The 16,637-nt window shown below is 42.4% G+C and overlaps 3 protein-coding genes across 8 annotated transcripts; 2 read left to right on the forward strand and 1 right to left on the reverse strand.

The window, feature by feature from the left end:
* The first annotated feature begins 4 nt into the window (after positions 1–4).
* mrs2 (magnesium transporter MRS2) lies at positions 5–8,316 on the forward strand. The gene is made up of 12 exons (XM_086113093.1): positions 5–859; positions 1,394–1,461; positions 1,542–1,578; positions 2,154–2,266; positions 5,660–5,821; positions 5,904–6,034; positions 6,256–6,372; positions 6,697–6,766; positions 6,869–6,951; positions 7,041–7,158; positions 7,469–7,582; positions 7,693–8,316. The coding sequence occupies exons 1-12, from the start codon at positions 544–546 to the stop codon at positions 7,750–7,752; spliced, it is 1,389 nt and encodes a 462-aa protein (XP_085969219.1). The 5' UTR covers positions 5–543; the 3' UTR covers positions 7,753–8,316.
* On the reverse strand, positions 2,325–5,507 carry LOC147203563 (integrin beta-1-like). 2 transcript variants are annotated; one of them, XM_086113096.1, is made up of 7 exons: positions 5,341–5,507; positions 4,827–5,081; positions 4,158–4,359; positions 3,518–3,650; positions 3,141–3,447; positions 2,775–3,053; positions 2,325–2,696 (listed from the first exon to the last, which is right to left on the reverse strand). In XM_086113096.1, the coding sequence occupies exons 2-7, from the start codon at positions 5,078–5,080 to the stop codon at positions 2,516–2,518; spliced, it is 1,356 nt and encodes a 451-aa protein (XP_085969222.1). In that variant the 5' UTR covers position 5,081; positions 5,341–5,507; the 3' UTR covers positions 2,325–2,515. The 2 variants fall into 2 exon arrangements, with proteins under 2 accessions (XP_085969222.1, XP_085969221.1); XM_086113095.1 differs by having other exon boundaries at positions 4,158–4,362.
* Positions 8,317–8,434: 118 nt separating the features above from the next.
* Positions 8,435–16,153, forward strand: fez2a (fasciculation and elongation protein zeta 2a). Of its 5 annotated transcripts, none has more exons than XR_015101149.1 (10): positions 8,435–8,907; positions 9,914–10,022; positions 10,177–10,296; positions 10,424–10,556; positions 11,420–11,700; positions 11,797–11,877; positions 13,386–13,461; positions 13,550–13,615; positions 15,337–15,489; positions 15,576–16,153. XR_015101149.1 is itself a non-coding variant. In XM_086113098.1 (10 exons), the coding sequence occupies exons 2-10, from the start codon at positions 8,870–8,872 to the stop codon at positions 15,351–15,353; spliced, it is 921 nt and encodes a 306-aa protein (XP_085969224.1). In that variant the 5' UTR covers positions 8,458–8,587; positions 8,664–8,869; the 3' UTR covers positions 15,354–16,153. The 5 variants fall into 5 exon arrangements, 3 of the variants coding, with proteins under 3 accessions (XP_085969223.1, XP_085969224.1, XP_085969225.1); XM_086113098.1 differs by having other exon boundaries at positions 8,458–8,587; positions 8,664–8,907; positions 15,337–16,153; XM_086113099.1 differs by having other exon boundaries at positions 8,465–8,590; positions 8,664–8,907; positions 15,337–16,153.
* Positions 16,154–16,637: the final 484 nt, after the last annotated feature.

Raw genomic sequence — 16,637 nt, forward strand, 5'->3', positions numbered from 1 at the left:
ATAGCTTTTGGGGGTATGATCTACATGCTCTAAATATCTTTGGCTTCCTCGCGGTGCATTTTGGGTAGGACACGTCCTGTTTCCTTAGCTTTCACCAGACAACCGCTTTATAAGCACCCTGATATCGTGTCGTGTATGTGGTTCAGTTTAGTTGAGTTTGTATTTAGCGACGTGAAGCTTTCTTGTGTTTGACGTCATTGTCATTAAGATTTGAATTTGATAACTCGGCACGGAGTGCATAGTGTCACTGATTAGCTGCTCTGCTAACTAGCATAACACGAAGTACTCTACTGAGTGACGGTCACGTGATGAAGGATACACAATGATAGTAGAAACAGGGTAGCAAACAAATCGCTATTTTCTCATTTTTTAGCCTCCAATCGAACTCGATCATTACTTCCCGTGGACCAGATACCACCTATTCGAGCTCCATAAGATGTTCAAAACCTCGATCTTGTGTCTTTTTATGGTGGGCTAGTGCCTCACGCTATCCACAATTACTTTTCCATGTCGTTTTTTGCATGGTCTTAAGGCAGTTTGCAGATGAAATTACACAGAATGCTGTTGACTATGTGTATGCGCTGCCCAAGGATGTATCCACCACTCAGGGGACACTTGAATTCAAAGCGCCTTTTAACCTCTGTTGGTCCCCTGTCCTATATGGGAGCAAATGAAACCCTTAATCCCATGATTGGTCGTGCCATGCGCTCCTGCACAAGGCTCTCAGTGCCACCAATGTACAACAGTGACGATACTCCTGAGGTGCTTTGTTGTCATTTACTGCTTAAGTCGAGAAGACGAAGTCCAATTTGCTTGGCAAGAAACAAGAACCTGCTAAGAGGAGGAGCATCGTGGGCTGGTAAGAAAAAAACGGTCCACGGATCAAATTATTTTGTTCCTCACATACTGTATACTGCACTTGTATGGGTTTGTTAAAGGGAAGTCGCACATCAACTATAATGCAGCAGTGGTTGTATAATTACTACTTGGCAATCAGAATGTTGCTGATCCAACACCTGTTATTCCTGAAGATCTGAGCCACCTGTTGCTCATGAATGTTGTAACATTAAAATGCTTGCTGCAATATATGAAAGTATCTGGGTGCTCAGTAAAATATCAATCCACCCATTTTCGACAGCTTATCCTGTTCATGGTCACTTGGAAGCTGGAGACTATGTCAGTCGACACTTGTACAACTCAATTCAACGCTGTGCACTTTGCCATTTTGACACAACATTTCAAAATTAAAATGTATAAATGGCTCTGCAATTATAAGTGCCTCAAAAATGTACACAATACTTGTGTGTTTTATAAAAGAGACAGTTATCTTAGTGTTTAAACCAGTTCACTTGTACTTTCACAATTTTTTTTTAATATCGTCTGTGTCTTTTAGCAGTGTCCTTTGTCCGCCACAGCATGACCGAAGCTACAATTTCCACTGTGCCGCCACCTTTTGTTGTGGTAAGCTGTCTTCTGTAGACAGACGGTCAAACAATAATCGGTTTCAGTCAGAATCACCTCTTATTTTGCTTATCTCACAGATGCGATTCGACCAAGAGGGAAATGTTACATCATTTGGTAAGTGTTAAACAAAAAAGGTCAGTTTTTGTTTTGTTGTAATCAATGGAGGTTGGTTTGTGTGCCACTCTTGTGGATAAATCAACCAGCATTTTCAAAATTGGCTCACTGGCTTGGTTGGCGATCTTGATCCCATTTTCTATGTTGAACTTGTAATGTCAGGCCAAGTTTTATCAGGCTGGTATGTAGCCAACCACAGCGCACAACCAAACCAACCATTCAATCACACATTCACACAATTTACAATATCAAATTAACCTAACGTGCATTTTTTTTAATGAGGGTATGTACTACTACAAAGCTAAAAAAATGCTAATCAAATTGTGATCTGTCTCATTTTGTGGTGTACCAGTATCCTTGTAGGATTTTTGTTGTTGTAGTTCCAGTACTTTTTATTCCAGCATAGGTAACGATAACAAACTGTCATTTGAGCTGTGATATGACATTTGTCTTGTGTTCTGCTTTGTGGCCTAATTTGGTTTTGTTTGTTTCGCCTGTGGTTTCCATAATTCTCTTAAGTGTTGAAAATTAAAGCAAAAATGTTATGCTTTTTTTCCTCCTCTCTCTACTTGTAGAGAAGAAGAAAAACGAGCTTTGCCAGGAGCTAAGTCTTCAGGCACGGGACCTTCGCTTTCAGCACAGTAGCAGCCTCACCACCAGAAACAACTGCATTATCCTACGAATGGAGGTATGCTAAAATTGTTGACAAAATATCTCCTCACAAAAAAAAACAGTCACCCATAATATTATATTTCACTTTGCTATTTATTTTTTGTTCAACTCTATATAACCCCCTAGAGAAGTGCATATTACAGCCTAACGCTACATACTGCCATAAATGAAACACAATTAAATGTTTGGAAAATATATCGATAGATCTGTAATGCAATGTTGAAGAAACCCCAAATTAATGCAGCGAGTTCTTGATCCTGGTGGATCATTTCCACTGTGGACATTCTTTCGTTGCCGCCACAGTGCAGTGTGTCCCTGCGGGGGTTTGGGAGATGCCGAAGTAGAAGAAACAAGAGTCTTCGCGGCTAATCATTCTACACGGTGCCTGGATATCCTCTTTGCTCTCCACCTTTGTCAGAATTAAGTAGTTGCACTCGGCCTCGCACCTGTGAACCAGATTACACACTCAGACAGACTGAAGAAAAAGTCACACCCGGGAATGGTGATAGACTTTTAGTTCTCACCTGTCTTTTTTGGGTCCTGTTCCGAACGCCCGGCAGTCCACACACTCCGCGTGAGTCTGACAAGGGCCCAAACAAGTCGGGCAATTCTCACAAGTGGGGCCCGCATATGGTGGGTCACAACGACAGCTTCCGCACTGACACATCCCTTGACCGTTACACACTTGTTGGTTCGATGCCATGCAAGACGTTGTATCGATTGAGCAGCTGCAGTCCTCATCACTCCAGTCGTTGTCACAAATGCACTGTCCACACTCGCACCTGCCGTGACCCCCACAAATCCTGCAGAGAGAATAAAATGTTTGAAAGAGATTTCTAGCTTTTCTAGCAACATAATGAACCAAGTCAGGGTTCATTGTGGTTACATACCTGTTGTTGTGATATGGGCAATCAAAATTGCTGCACTCGCAGAACCTTCCCGTGTATCGTTCATTCGGGTTTTCTTGACTGTGGCATAGGCAGTCACCTTTAACGCACGTTCCCCTACCGCTACACAATGGGGCATTTGGTCCTCTGCGACAGAATCTCTCATCTCTTCCTTCACTTAATTCTTGATTGATCTGGCAATATTGTCCAAGGTAAGGTTGGTAACACTCGCAAGAGCCACACACCAGAGCTCCGTGGCTGTTGCAGGTAGGACTGTTTTCCTCGCGGTTTCTTTTACAGTCACACTCGCCTAGAGAAAATGAGTCAAAAGTGCCTCACTTCAACTGTTGCAATTTTTTAAAAACGTCGCTACTACTCACACTGCACATTTATCTCCAAATTGACACTTTGTGAAAAGCTTCTTGAAGTAATGTGGACAGACCAGGGCCCTGTCCTGTTCTTCGGGTTTATGGCGTCACTAGTCGTACGACAATGGCCCGCCACAACATCCACCTGGGCATGAAGAAAAGTCATCATAATGAAAGTTTTCTGACAGAAGAGCACATTGCACAAGCTTAAAAAAAAGTTTGTATGGTTGGAGTTGGTAGCAATGACCAGGAGCTGGATGAAGATGCTGCTATTCTATTTGAGAGTCAGTTGACAACAGTGGACAGGATTAGGAATGAGTTTGGGTGGAGAGCACAAACTACAAGGTTTGGAGAGAAGGCTAAGGAGAGCAGATTGAGATGGTTTGGACATGTGCAGGCTGCGGAGGAAAGACAGTGGATTTATCTCAGAGAAAGATACTCCGAATGAAGCCGTCAGGTAGGAGGCAAAGCGAAAGACCGAAGAGGAGATTTGTGGATGTCATGATGGCATCCTTGCAGATTGCTGGAGTTAGACCAGAAGACACTGAGAGATGGATGGGGATTGCCTTAAGACAGAAGCAAAGAAGAGCGCACATTTTGCTAAAGCGACTCATGCTTTTGTTTTATGTGCCCAAGTCTTAATTATCCTGACCTCCACTAGCATGTTCCCATGTCTTATGTTGCTGAATGTGATGTTGACTCCAGCTGGCACAGGGCTGGTGTCGATTTTCAGCTCTGGGATTGGCCGGCCTCTCGCCGTGGTGAAGGAAAGAGGGAAGGACTGGCTCACACCGGGCCGTAAATGGAGGGTCACCTCCTGAGGCTGCAGGAACACAGTCTCTGCCGTGGGCTCACTGCTGTCAAAGTTCATCGGGGATTTTAAGAAGTGGAAGTAAAATACAGAAATTGTGCAAAGTGAAATGTGACTTTCATCACCTACTCCCCAGCTCTGCATGTTTAATCATCGCTCTTGTCATGCATCCTCGCAAATGAGCTTAACTATTCCTGATTAAATGTGGTTCATTTCTTTTTTACAATACTTTGACTGTTTAATTTTAATGGGATCCCTCAAACAATGACACACTAGTTAATAAAAAACAACCTGTTAAAATGATGCCAGTTTAACCCACAATTCATTTCAATTAATTTTCACTTGATTTGCCATGGAAGCCCAGAAGTTTGGCTCATTTAAAGTACAATCATAACTATTAAAATAATATCTTCTGTGGATGAAATGGAGCACATACAGTCTCATTTTTGGATTTATTCTGCAGCCTCCATTGCCTGAATAGTTAAAGGGTAAATCAGTGTTTGACCATACTTGCTTTCATTCCTGATGACATGTACTCGCCCCAGGGGGTTATACATGTGATGTGGATCACAGCCTGCCCTCTCGAGCGCACTCAAAGTGTGACAGCGGCTTTTCAGACCCGAGTCAGTGCACCACACACACTGCGGACCCGACAGGATGCACTCGCTGCAGGTGGATGCCGACTTGAGGCACGCTTGTTTTTTAGCCTGGCCGGACAACAGTAGAGGCAACAACAGGAAGAGACAAACTGGCTTCACGGCCATCCTGCAGACAAAGAATGGACTTGGAGCAGAAAATGTTCTCATCGGTGGAAACACATCATTGTGATTTGTATCTTGGATGAATTAATCCTCCAGTGACGGGTTCTTCACATAAACTGTTTGAATATTCATCTTATTATTGACAGGCTAAAGGTCAGAATTTCTCCTGTAAATTGTTAAACCGGTTTATTTACCAGTTACTTTAAAAATACTTGACAATTACCGGCAGTATACTGTAAATAGAACGAGTGGGTATAACTTACTCAAGTTCTTGAATACTTTTTCTTGGCCCCTTTCTGCCGCTCTTCACTAAGCTTAACGTATAATTACGGCACGACACAGTGGATCATGCATCTCTTGCATGGGCCGGCTCCCTTGATTTCTAAACAAGCCCCTTTTATGGAGTTAGCCTCTCACTGCAAATATTTACTGATTAGATCTGACTAAGGAACCTGTAACTCAGTGACTGCAAGCATAACAACATGTCGGGGGAGGGGGGCGGTCAGAGCAAAGCATTTAAGGTGTCTTTGGTGACTTTTGTTCAGATGGCATCTCAATGTACCCCCATTTTTGTCTCCGCAGTCATTAAAAGCCATCGTGACTCCCCATTGCCTTTTGGTGTTGGATTTCCGTGGGCTGGGATTGGAGCGCTGGCTCGTGCTGGAGCTTGCCCCGCAGCTGGCCTCGCAGACACACTCGCTGCCTTTTGAGTTCAGGGCTCTGGAAGCCATCCTACAGCACAGGGTGAGGGCAATGACTTGGTCTTTGAGCCTGCTTTGAACTTTGTGACAAGCTAAGGCTCAATCAAGCAGGCTTCCATCAACAGGTAAACAATTTACAAACCCGGCTGAACGAAGTTGAACCAGTAATATTGGACATTTTGGAATCTCTGGTGGATCCAAAAATCCTGTCTGCTGATCGAAGTAAACTGCACATACTGCTGCAGAACAGTAAGAGGTACCTGACACATGAAGTGAAACTAATCTGAGCAGCGCTGAAAGAGTGTCAGCGATTCACAGCGATAGAATTAGTCAAGACGTGTTGATTTGGTTTTCCTTATTTCATGATTTTTAGAAGTTTTAGTCTTGACATCAACCATGCATCAATTTCAAAGTTCACCATTTCAAGTGGATTTAATGAACACCATTGTGTAATTTGTCTCTCTGTTTATTGAACAGTTTATCCGAGTTGGAGACTGACATTAAAGTTTTTAAAGATTCCCTGCTTAAGATTTTGGATGAGGACGAAATCATTGAAGAGCTCTGCCTCACCAAGTGGACAGACCCCAGAGTTTTGTAAGTCAGGTGCACCAGTACATGTACAATTGTTCTCAAGGACAGGATGTCATTTTCCAAATGTAACAATTTATGGGAAATGGCAAATGATTTAGCATGAATTAAACCATTTTCTTGTGTCATTTCCAGTCAGAAAATGTATCTTAAACTCAACATGTGTCCAAGTTTCTGTGATTTTTACATTTGTAGCCTAATTTCGTCCTAACCTCCTGAGCGTTACATATCTATGTTGATCTTCTCCTTCTATGGACAGCTAAATGTTATTCTGACATGAGCTTTTTCTTTTTTATTTTTATTTTTTACAGTTGATTTTTGTCTTTCTAGTGAGGAGAGCAGTTTGGGGATTGACCATGCGGAGGAGATGGAACTGTTATTGGATAATTACTACATGCAGGTAATGGTGTTTAGCTTCAGCCACAGTAATAAATCCATTACGTGGATTTGAGGCTAGCTTTGTTCTTATCTTGCGCTTGTGTTGTCACACTGGCCCATGCAGGCTGAGGAGCTGGGCAACAAGGCCAGGGAGCTGAAAGGCCTGATTGATGACTCGGAGAGTGTCATCTTTATCAATCTGGACAGGTGTGCACTAGTGTCCCTAAATGCTCTTTGAAGCATCTTTGACAGAATCTGGTCCAATTGAACTGAAAGGCAATTGCTGTCTGTTCCAGCCATCGAAATGTGATGATGCGTTTGAACCTGCAACTGACCATGGGGACCTTCTCACTCTCCTTATTTGGTCTCATCGGGGTGGCCTTCGGAATGAATTTGGAGTCGTCTTTTGAAGAGGTCAGATTGCCTCTCTGGCCTTCTTTTGCCATCATGTGTTTGGATCTTTGATATGTTGCGACCTGCATTAAGTCCTCCAAGAGATCTTAGGAACTTCGTGCCAAAAGACTCTTTTCCAAAATATGATGCAAGAGTCCAACAAATGTTGATTATTATGAATATTTGTGAACTTTTGGGGTGCTGTAAAATTTTGTGAGGCTTGATTTTAGAAGGGCGGGGCCAGCCATATGTGACCTCTGGGCAGAAAGTTCCTCACCCCAATCCAAAACGACTCAAATAATATTTATTGACACATTTTTCTATGTTCCAGGACCCTCGTGTTTTTTGGCTGGTTACAGGATTCATGTTTCTTGGCAGCGGTCTGATTTGGAGGCGACTGCTTTCATTTCTGGGACGACATCTAGAGCCTGCATTACTGCCACCAGTAATATTCATACACACTTTTCACCTATGTGTATGACTTGAATACGGTCCTTAAAAACGCCTGATAAAACTGATTTCGATCATTTGTGATTTTTTTATTTTTTTTAATAGATTCCACCAGTTTGGAAGAGAAATCTGAAAGCATCAGACATGAAACCTGGAGTGAGATGATGCTTTCCAACCTTTAACAAGCTTCAGCACTTTTAAGGCCATTAGTCTGACCTCCTGCTTTCCACAAAGACGCAAATCAGTTGTTTCCCATCGGGATTCTGTTGAACTTTTGTTTGTATGTCCTTGCGCGTGCAGTGCGTCTTCAACATGAGCCAGGAGTCGATCATTCACATTCATTTGTCCTTGGGTGAAAAATTTCCTTGCCTTGCTTGATACCGCAATGCATCATAAACATCTAAGTGATGCGCCAGTTTTTTTTTTATTTCATGATAGTAAGACAAATGTTTTGGTGTGTAACTATTTAAGATACACATTGATCATTTAAGTTCAGTCAATTCCTCAACCTTTTTTATCTACTGTACATACTGTAGATAGCTATTAAAAAAACGTCCTCTTTGACCATTTGAAACATTTTTGAATTGTTGAAGGTATGGATGTCATAGTGAATAATATCTCTGAATATAAAGAAAATAGGACTGTTTCCTGTCGCCTCTTGTCATTTGGGGGAATGCTTGTTTGCTTATATTATGTTTTATTGAATTCCAGTAAATGTTGGTTCATCCATCACTTTGCATCGTTTGGAAATTTGTAAACAACAATAGAGTGCTTCAAACTTTGCTGGGCCGTGAGCAGCGCCCATGATGAAGTACCGTATTGATAAGTGTTGTGTTTGGCAGTCAGCATGCGCGGCGTGAAGCGGCCACTAGTCGGCTACGGGCTGCCTGAGCCCCGCTGCAGGAAGGCTGCCTGGCGGCCTCCCTGCCGGCTTGAAGAGAAGAAGAGCGGAGATGCTACGGTTCGTCAACCCCACACATCCATCACCAGCCAGCCAAAGGCAGTAGGCTCTCCCGTTGGGGCTATGGAGGCGCCAACCGTTCGTCTGGACGATGGATGTCCAAATTTGTGTGCAGATCGGCCGCTGAAAGGAACTCTGGCCACCGCAGAGACCCACGTCCTGGATGCTGTCGACGGCAATGGTGATGAGGAGGGATCCCGAGATTCCCAAGGGGAATTCAGCGCTACTACGTCCACGGAGGATCCAGTGGACGATTCCAACGGGATTCTGTCTTTGTGCTTCGAGGATTGGAGCTCCACGGCGGGTAACAGCGACGCGGTGATGGTGATCGCCGAGGACAAGTTTCTGCAAGGAGACGAGTGAGTAGTGTTGTTGCCCTGTATCATTTGTCATCATTTTGAGGATGTATTTTGACTTAATGGCACGCTCAAAATGACGTCATTGGTTATGATACCACTTTCGATCATTTCAACTATCTTCCCTAACATTTAGCTATTTCTAAAAAAGAAAAAAAGAATTATAACGGTCTACGACGGTGATAACGACGTGACGTATTTGTACGTAGGCCCACGCTAGCGCAGTTGTAAAACGATTAGTACTTTCTATGAAAAACACTTTTAGCCCATTAATCTAATCAGATTGAGGAAAAACGCTCAACGCGGAGTTTTGCAGCACACCGTTCGTATGTAGGGACCATAGTAAGCAGCGAACCCGCTACAGTATATGTTTCTTTAAGATGAATACAAGGGATCACCAACCTTTTAGAAACGGAGAACTACTTATTGGTTACTGATGAATCCAAACGGCTACCATTTTGATACTTACTTCTGAAATAACTAATTTGCACCAATTGCCTTTGAAATATTTGTTGTATATTATTATTAATGATTAGTGATTTCAATGTATGTGAAGAAACGGCTCATGTTCATGATTTCTCACAACAGTAATTCGAAAAGAGGCGAATATCAATATGCAACACTTCATTTCAATGAATCTCTGCCAGTGTTAACATTTTCAAATCATCTCTTCTAAAACTGATACTATAGTTATTTATAATATTTAGTAAGTGTGTTTGTGTGGCGTGGTAACTGCGAAGCAATGCTGTAAGCATGGAGTATAGCCACATAAATGTTTGATCTCTATCTCTCTTTATTTTCCTCATTCTTTATTTTTGTCATTCTGAAATAATGTTTTTATTATTATCGTTTGAATTTTTGAAAGAAATTGAACAACATCAAGTGCCGCTTCAAGAGTTATTGTATTTTTGATGACGGTGTGGACAATGAGAGAATCATAAAGTGAAGCTACAGCTTCATTAATTGGAGCCAACACAAGCATCTGATGCTCCTTTTCATGTAACAACAGGATCTGGAATGCTTTAACCAAAAGCTACGGGCAGGTGACGGAGATGGATAGGAAACAATCCCGAACACGTTCCCTCCACATGCCCGCATTCAACCCAGAGGAGAATGTGGTCAGTGACTCTGCCCTCCACACCTCCCTCCCTCTCACAGTGTCCCACTTTTAGCACCCGCCAAATCTCTCCTCCATTCATCTGACAAATCTCAGACATGCTTCGAGCCACGGATGATCAAATCCTTTGCCCCCCTGTTGCGGCGTCTACTTAGAGTCAGACAAGTGACATCGCGGCAGATGTGTCTGAAGTCGAGGAGCTGAGGGAACAGCTGGACATGCACGCCATCATCGTCCCGTGTCTCGGCGAGGAACCTCTTTTCACAGCCGAGCAGGTGAGTGGCACATAAAAGCTTTTTAAATGCAGATGATGCTGCAGTTTAAGACAGCTATGGAGGGATTTAGAGATGATTCTCACTGGGATAATTACAGGCCTGATGTGTGTGTTGATTCACTGTGTAGGTGATTGAGGAGATTGAGGAGATGATGCAGGACTCTTCCGACTCTGTAGCAGAGCACAATCCTTCACAGCCTGACCTGTCCATGCGCTCTCTGAATGTACAGCGCCCCAGAAGAAGTCCAAGTTACGAAGAAAGTGAGTGTGGCGCTACACCGGACTTCACATATGTGTCGATTCTCAGTCGTCAAGGTTATGTGAATTCCCCAAAGGTTGAATTGAAACAACTGGACTCTTCTTGGTTGTTGAAGGTATTTCATGTTGAATTGAAACAACACCCCACATGTGACCACTTTCAGGAGACGCACCCCCTACAAACACATGTCAATCGGAGGACAGCGCACTTACCGGTAATTTCAGAAGCAAATTCTGTCAACCTTATGGATTCAACAAGCAAGATGAGTCCAGTAGTCTCATGCCGTCTACGCCGTTTCTTAATTTGGCCCACTGAGAAATGTAAATTATTTTCAACAGTCCCGTAATATTTCTTACAAGAATATAGCAGTTATTTACCTGTAATTAATCAATTTAAGATAAGATAAGATAAGATCACCTTTATTTGTCCCACACTGGGGACATTTGCAGTCTACAGCAGCAAAATTGGGGGGATAAAGTGTTTCATTGCACAAAATAAATGTGTCAGAAAAGAACTGTACACAGTTCAATATAAGTGCAATATAAATTTAAAAACCACAATTAAAAAAAAGAAGTCATCTTGCTAGTCTTTCCAAACACCACTTCGAATAAGTTGATATTGTACATTCAATTACTGTCATATACCATTGCACATGCACTTTGGGGCATGTAGAGAGCGAGGCCAACGTGGCGGTGGCACCTGGGCAAATCATCGACTTCAATGTAATTAGGTGCACGTATTTCGGCAATCAATCATAGATTAATGTATATATTGAAGAGCCATCCTGTTGGAATAGTGGGACCATAGTTCGAAAAAAGTCCGTCGTCATTGTTTCACCACACCCGTAACAAGTGTATGGGCGCAGGAGTTCGAAGACTGAACGTGGACGAACTGAACAAACGTGTGGAGGAGACGGAGAGCGCCGTCACAAGACTCTCGGAGGAGCTGGTGCAGCATTTGGCTCTCAGGGACGAGCTGGACTTCGAGAAGGAGGTGAAGAACACTTTCATCTCTGCGCTTATTGACGTGCAAAACCGACAGAAGGAGCACCGGGAGGCGCTGAAGAAGAATAAGAAGAAGAAGCATCAGCAGTTTCAAGGGGTGACGGGAAAGTCACACGGCCATGCGACAAAGTCGCTCGGATCAGTGAGTTTATTATTCGTGGCCTACTTGCTTTGTTCGCCTGTCGTCACGGCATCTATGTTGCTTCAATCCTCTCTTTGCTCTTTCTTTTGTCCTCAGCGTTTTAGCATGGAGGGGCTCTCCTGTGTTCTTCAAAACAGCTTTCGACAAACATTCGGGAGCAGATGCAGTGAACGACAGGTTCATTTCTATTAAGAAGTTATGGTATCGGTCCAGTGGTTAGCGCGTCGACCTCACAGTGCAGAGGTACCGGGTTCAATTCCAGCTCCGGCCTCCTTGTGTGGGCTTTGCATGTTCCCCGGGCCTCCGTGGGTTTTCTCCGGGTACTCCTGTTTTCTCCCACATTCCAAAAACATGCTGCTAGAACACTCAAAATTGTCCCTCGGTGTGAGTGTGAGTGTGGATGATTGTTCGTCTCTGTGTGCCCTGTGATTGGCTGGCAACCGGTTCAGGGTGTCCCCCGCCTATTGCCCAAAGATGGCTGGAAAATAGATGGATGGTATTAAGCTTTCGGGTTCAATTTCAGGATACACCTAAAATGCACTGCAATCATTAGAGGTGAACTTTTATTTATTTTTAAATGTCCAACTCTTGCATGTTCCAGTACTTTTGGGTGTTTTCTAAGGAGCTCAATGGCAAAATTTGCACCAGATATTTGGATCCACGTATGGGATAATACATTTCGAAGGATGTTCACTTCTATGCCTTTCTGTGACTCTTTTAGTCTCACTGTATCTCTGTAACAACCTGCGAAGGACACTCTGTGCCGCTTTAAGTTAAGCAGCCAATTCCCTCTGGGAACATCTTGTTCGAAGCCTCCCGATGGCGAGGTACCGTCGATCAATTGCCAGCCCTTACCTTGGTCTCATGATGTCAACTGTAAATAATAATCGAGCCAGGAAATGCACTGGTTCAATCATGGATCAATCAGCTGTTGCTCTTGTGACAGCAAGTCATGAGAAAAGTAAAGCATTGACCATATAGATTTGTGCATTCAAAGGTTTAGACAAAGTCAAATTAAGTTCACTACTAAAGTGTATGGTACATTTGAGGCCCATTCAGACATTTCACCTGAAAGTCAAATTTTCACAAATCGTCATGAGTCTTGGGACATTGACCCGATATCATTATCTGTTAATTAAAGCTTTGGTTGAACACCCTGGTCAATTACGCTGGTCAACAGCTAATGTCAACCCTTTCAGGCACCAATAATGATAACCTGGATCCTGATAACATGATAAGCTGTAGTCACCACTGTCCGCAAAAAGGGTTAAACAATGTAAACAGTTTGGAGAAGTCCCATTTCTTTTCCTGGTGACAATGCAAGGCTGGCAGCACAGAGATGTCGTGGTCAGCATTTTTGCTTCACGGTTCAGAGGTTCAAATCTCAGCTGCAGACAGACCTCCTGTGTGGAGTTTGTATGTTATTGTAGCTTCTAGATTGAGCATGAATGATTGTCTATAAGTGCCGTGTGATTCACTGATGACCAGTCCAGGGTGTACCCTAACTTTCACCCAAAATTAGCTGGCATAGGCTACTGCATACCCATGACCATAATCTCGACAAGCAGTATAGAAAATAGATGGTATTGGCAAAGAAAGGTTCATTAAGATATGCGTGGAAGAATTTGATCAGGCAAATCTCTTACAAACTCATTGACCTTTTTATCTTGTTATTTCATTTGCAGTATTTGATCACCGTCATCCCTTATGAAAAAAAAGGACACCCTCCATCCATGGAGGACCTCCAGACCCTGATCAAAAGTAAGTTTCTTTCAACCCGTATCATTAAGTTGGATTCTTTGGCATCATCGGTAAGTGACCTCTCTCTCTCCCATTTACCACGTTTCAGTTTTGCATGCGATGAGAGACGACAGCGACAAGGTTCCAGCCCTCTTAACAGACTACATTCTCAAAGGTAGGCCCTTCTCCAAGTTCGTTTTTGCAATGCGCACGTCGCTGTTCACATTGGTTTAACTGTAAATATCTTGTTGTGGTTTAAATTTGCATTAATCGGGAACTGTGTGTAAAATTTTACTCAGCATATTTAGCAATGCTAAAATGATCCAGGGTGGCCTTTTGACTCACTGGATGAATAGCAGGAACTGAAAAGTTGACCAGAATCCATCAAGATTAGTTTTATCTGTAATTTCTTTTTTTTTTTGATTGAGTCCAAGCTGTCACCGTCATCAGTAAACCTTTATTAACTGGTGAGGCGATGCACAACCACTGCAGTAACATTTTAAGATTGATAATTAATCGATTGTCCCTGATTAGGACAACACAAAGACTTTCGCGAATGCAGGACAAAAGTACTTTGAGACGCTGCCACAGTAATTTCTGCTTTTCAGGAGAGCATAGTGTCTTGGCATGTTTTTTAAAAAAATAAAAAATACCTAAGGATTAAGAATGTTATCAAAAATTACACCCCCTGTGAAATACTCAGCAAAATACCCCCAAACCAGCGCAAAGCATTTTTGGTTGGAAAAAATATATATATACTGTACTTCAAACAGTGCCATCATTGTCTGATTTATAAACTTTTGAACTTTAGATCTATCGTGGTTCCCCCCCAAAAAAGTAACTTAATTATAAAGATTTGTGCACATATAAGTTATCAACATAAAGTGTCCTCTTCTGGGATCATAGTAATTAACGTAATCGTAAATCAAATTTTTAAGTAGCCTACTGGGTCAAATATTTGGGCCAAACTCCCAATTGGAATATTACATGGTTCCAACAACAAACGTTCCTTCCTGGGCACACTCTAGTCACTCTTTCCCCACTCATTTGTGTTTCTACTTCAATTCATGCTCTAATGCTGCCTTTGCATTCGCAAGCTGTGGTGTGAGCGACAGCCTGGGAGGTTTGTGACATTCTTCACGTGACCCCGCGCTCTTGTGGTGGTGTTGCTCACTGTCGCGAGGGCTCCCCATTTCCACTTTGTAACTCCGGTGCACTTTGACCCTAGTTTTCACTTCTTCACTTTACTGCCGCATGGCTAATCCCTGATTATGTGTCAGAGCCACTGATGCCACTTTGGACTTTATTTGTTGTGTAATGATTGAAAGTGACACACGTCTACAACCCAAAGTCTACTTTTCATCAACTTGTGGCCGGCTGGCCTACGCTGAATATAATTAGACACTGCCGCAACATGAACTACACCCGCCCACTTTAATTAAGCAATCCAATCAAACCAATAAGAGCTGTACCAAAAATCCAACAGGCTCAAAATTAGTTTAACCCTTTCATGCACCTTGTAACCTGACAACATGACAAGCTGTCCACCGTAGTGATCGCTGTCCTTGAAAGGGTTAAAAATAAGAATATATATTTATTGTGGTTTTAATTTGCAGTGGTTGTGAAACTGCATTGTACAAATGTGTTTTCGATATTTTGGTTTTAAACTAAGCACAATAATAGAAGTCATTTTCTAACAGGGTCACATTTTAGATATCACTCATGTTTTGGATCTCTTAATGTTGTGGTTGGTGAATGTGTATTGTAAGTGATGCATTGAAATGTTTTCCAGTTATTTCCCCTCTGCTTTATTTTCCACTTTGTAATTTTTAATCCTGACTTCGTACTGATGCCTCACACATCACTCTGCTAATATTTATGTGGGTGTTGTTTCAGTGCTTTGCCCGACGTAGCCTGGAGCGATGGAGCCATACACCGGGGAGAGGCTACCGATCATGATGATTGTTTATCACAAACAGAAAGCACAATTATTAATCGAATGCTTCGTTTCTGCATGTTGTTTCTTCAGGATGTGTCCTCGCATTTAGGGTATTGAATTCTTTATTTTGTGGTTTCGATGAGTCTGTGTTCACTTTGAACTTATATATTTACTTTCTATTTACTGTGTGTCAAAGGAATATGCCCGAGAAACTGCACTACGTGTGCGATGCAAAGGGCTCTGCATTCATCCAAAGTGCTTACTACCAGGCTACGATACACAGAAGTCAATTTGTATTATCAACACAGCTGCTGCTTCTTATTAAACAACAGTGACACTGCAAGACATAAACTCGCAGATAAGATGTAAGCAAGGCAAAAAAAAAAATGTTCATGCATCAGCAGCAAGAAATCAGCGAGCAGATCACATAATAACAAAGCTAGCGAAGCTGCATATATAAACAGTATTGAAACAAATGTGTGATCATCACTTATCGGTATTCCACCGACTAAGATTACAGCCACTGTGAAGAATGTGTTTCTTCTGAAACATTTTGCACTGACGACAGTGCGCTAAATAACTGACTGACTATGCATTTCTGTGATCATTAGTACTGTTTGACCCAAGCACTGTCACTAGTTGTGTCGCTGTGCCTGCCGTGCACAAAGCAGTAAACACTGCAGGACTCCTCAATGTGGATGTATACATGCTGCCTTTTCAACTTTTGTACATCGTAAAAGACGTATCTTCAATGAATGTCTTATTACTCGAAAACGTGTCACGTCTTTCATGGCTCATTTATTTTGCGACAGTTCTGTTTTAATTAGATTTATAAGGACGCATGTTGCCCGTCCGTGATTTTGGCAGCGAAGGCCATATGGTTGAAAATGTGATACAAATGTGAAATGAAACAAACATGCAGGGAAAACCGGACAAACATTTGATTGCCTCCACGTTAGTGAATGCTCGAAAAACGCCTAATGTAGATTAAAGTTTTCCAAACATTTTGTCATCCAAATTAAAGGACATTAGATTTGATCCCTCCCAGGACCCTGAAAGATTACTTTTTGTAATGGGTTTTACCATGGGTGCCCATTACGTCGTTCGCGATCGACCAGTAGCTGGTGGACTGGTCCCAAGTCGATCGCGAGTGATGAAGACGAAAAAAAAAAACATTTGACTATCTCTGTGATACCTGTCAACTTGTACGTTTTCCCCGTATTTTATACGATTTTTATCATTTCAAATCATGTACGGC

This window comes from Hippocampus guttulatus, chromosome 6, assembly GCF_054856545.1.
Source record: "Hippocampus guttulatus isolate MCC_2025c chromosome 6, RoL_Hgut_1.0, whole genome shotgun sequence".
NCBI lineage: Eukaryota > Metazoa > Chordata > Actinopteri > Syngnathiformes > Syngnathidae > Hippocampus > Hippocampus guttulatus.

What these genes read in the sequence shown, in the direction of transcription:
- mrs2 (XM_086113093.1), top strand. Translation starts at nt 544, where the DNA reads ATGAAATTACACAGAATGCTGTTGACTATGTGTATGCGCTGCCCAAGG. An exon ending in CTGCTGCAGAACAGTAAGAG is followed by an intron (nt 6,035 to 6,255) that starts GTACCTGACACA and finishes TTTATTGAACAG; the next exon opens with TTTATCCGAGTTGGAGACTG. An exon ending in TGGATAATTACTACATGCAG is followed by an intron (nt 6,767 to 6,868) that starts GTAATGGTGTTT and finishes TGGCCCATGCAG; the next exon opens with GCTGAGGAGCTGGGCAACAA.
- LOC147203563 (XM_086113095.1), bottom strand. Translation starts at nt 5,080, where the DNA reads ATGGCCGTGAAGCCAGTTTGTCTCTTCCTGTTGTTGCCTCTACTGTTG. An exon ending in TTTGGAGATAAATGTGCAGT is followed by an intron (nt 3,448 to 3,517) that starts GTGAGTAGTAGC and finishes CATTTTCTCTAG; the next exon opens with GCGAGTGTGACTGTAAAAGA. An exon ending in ACAGGACCCAAAAAAGACAG is followed by an intron (nt 2,697 to 2,774) that starts GTGAGAACTAAA and finishes TCTGGTTCACAG; the next exon opens with GTGCGAGGCCGAGTGCAACT.
- fez2a (XM_086113097.1), top strand. Translation starts at nt 8,435, where the DNA reads ATGCGCGGCGTGAAGCGGCCACTAGTCGGCTACGGGCTGCCTGAGCCC. An exon ending in AAGTTTCTGCAAGGAGACGA is followed by an intron (nt 8,908 to 9,913) that starts GTGAGTAGTGTT and finishes ATGTAACAACAG; the next exon opens with GATCTGGAATGCTTTAACCA. An exon ending in CCTCCAGACCCTGATCAAAA is followed by an intron (nt 13,462 to 13,549) that starts GTAAGTTTCTTT and finishes ACCACGTTTCAG; the next exon opens with TTTTGCATGCGATGAGAGAC.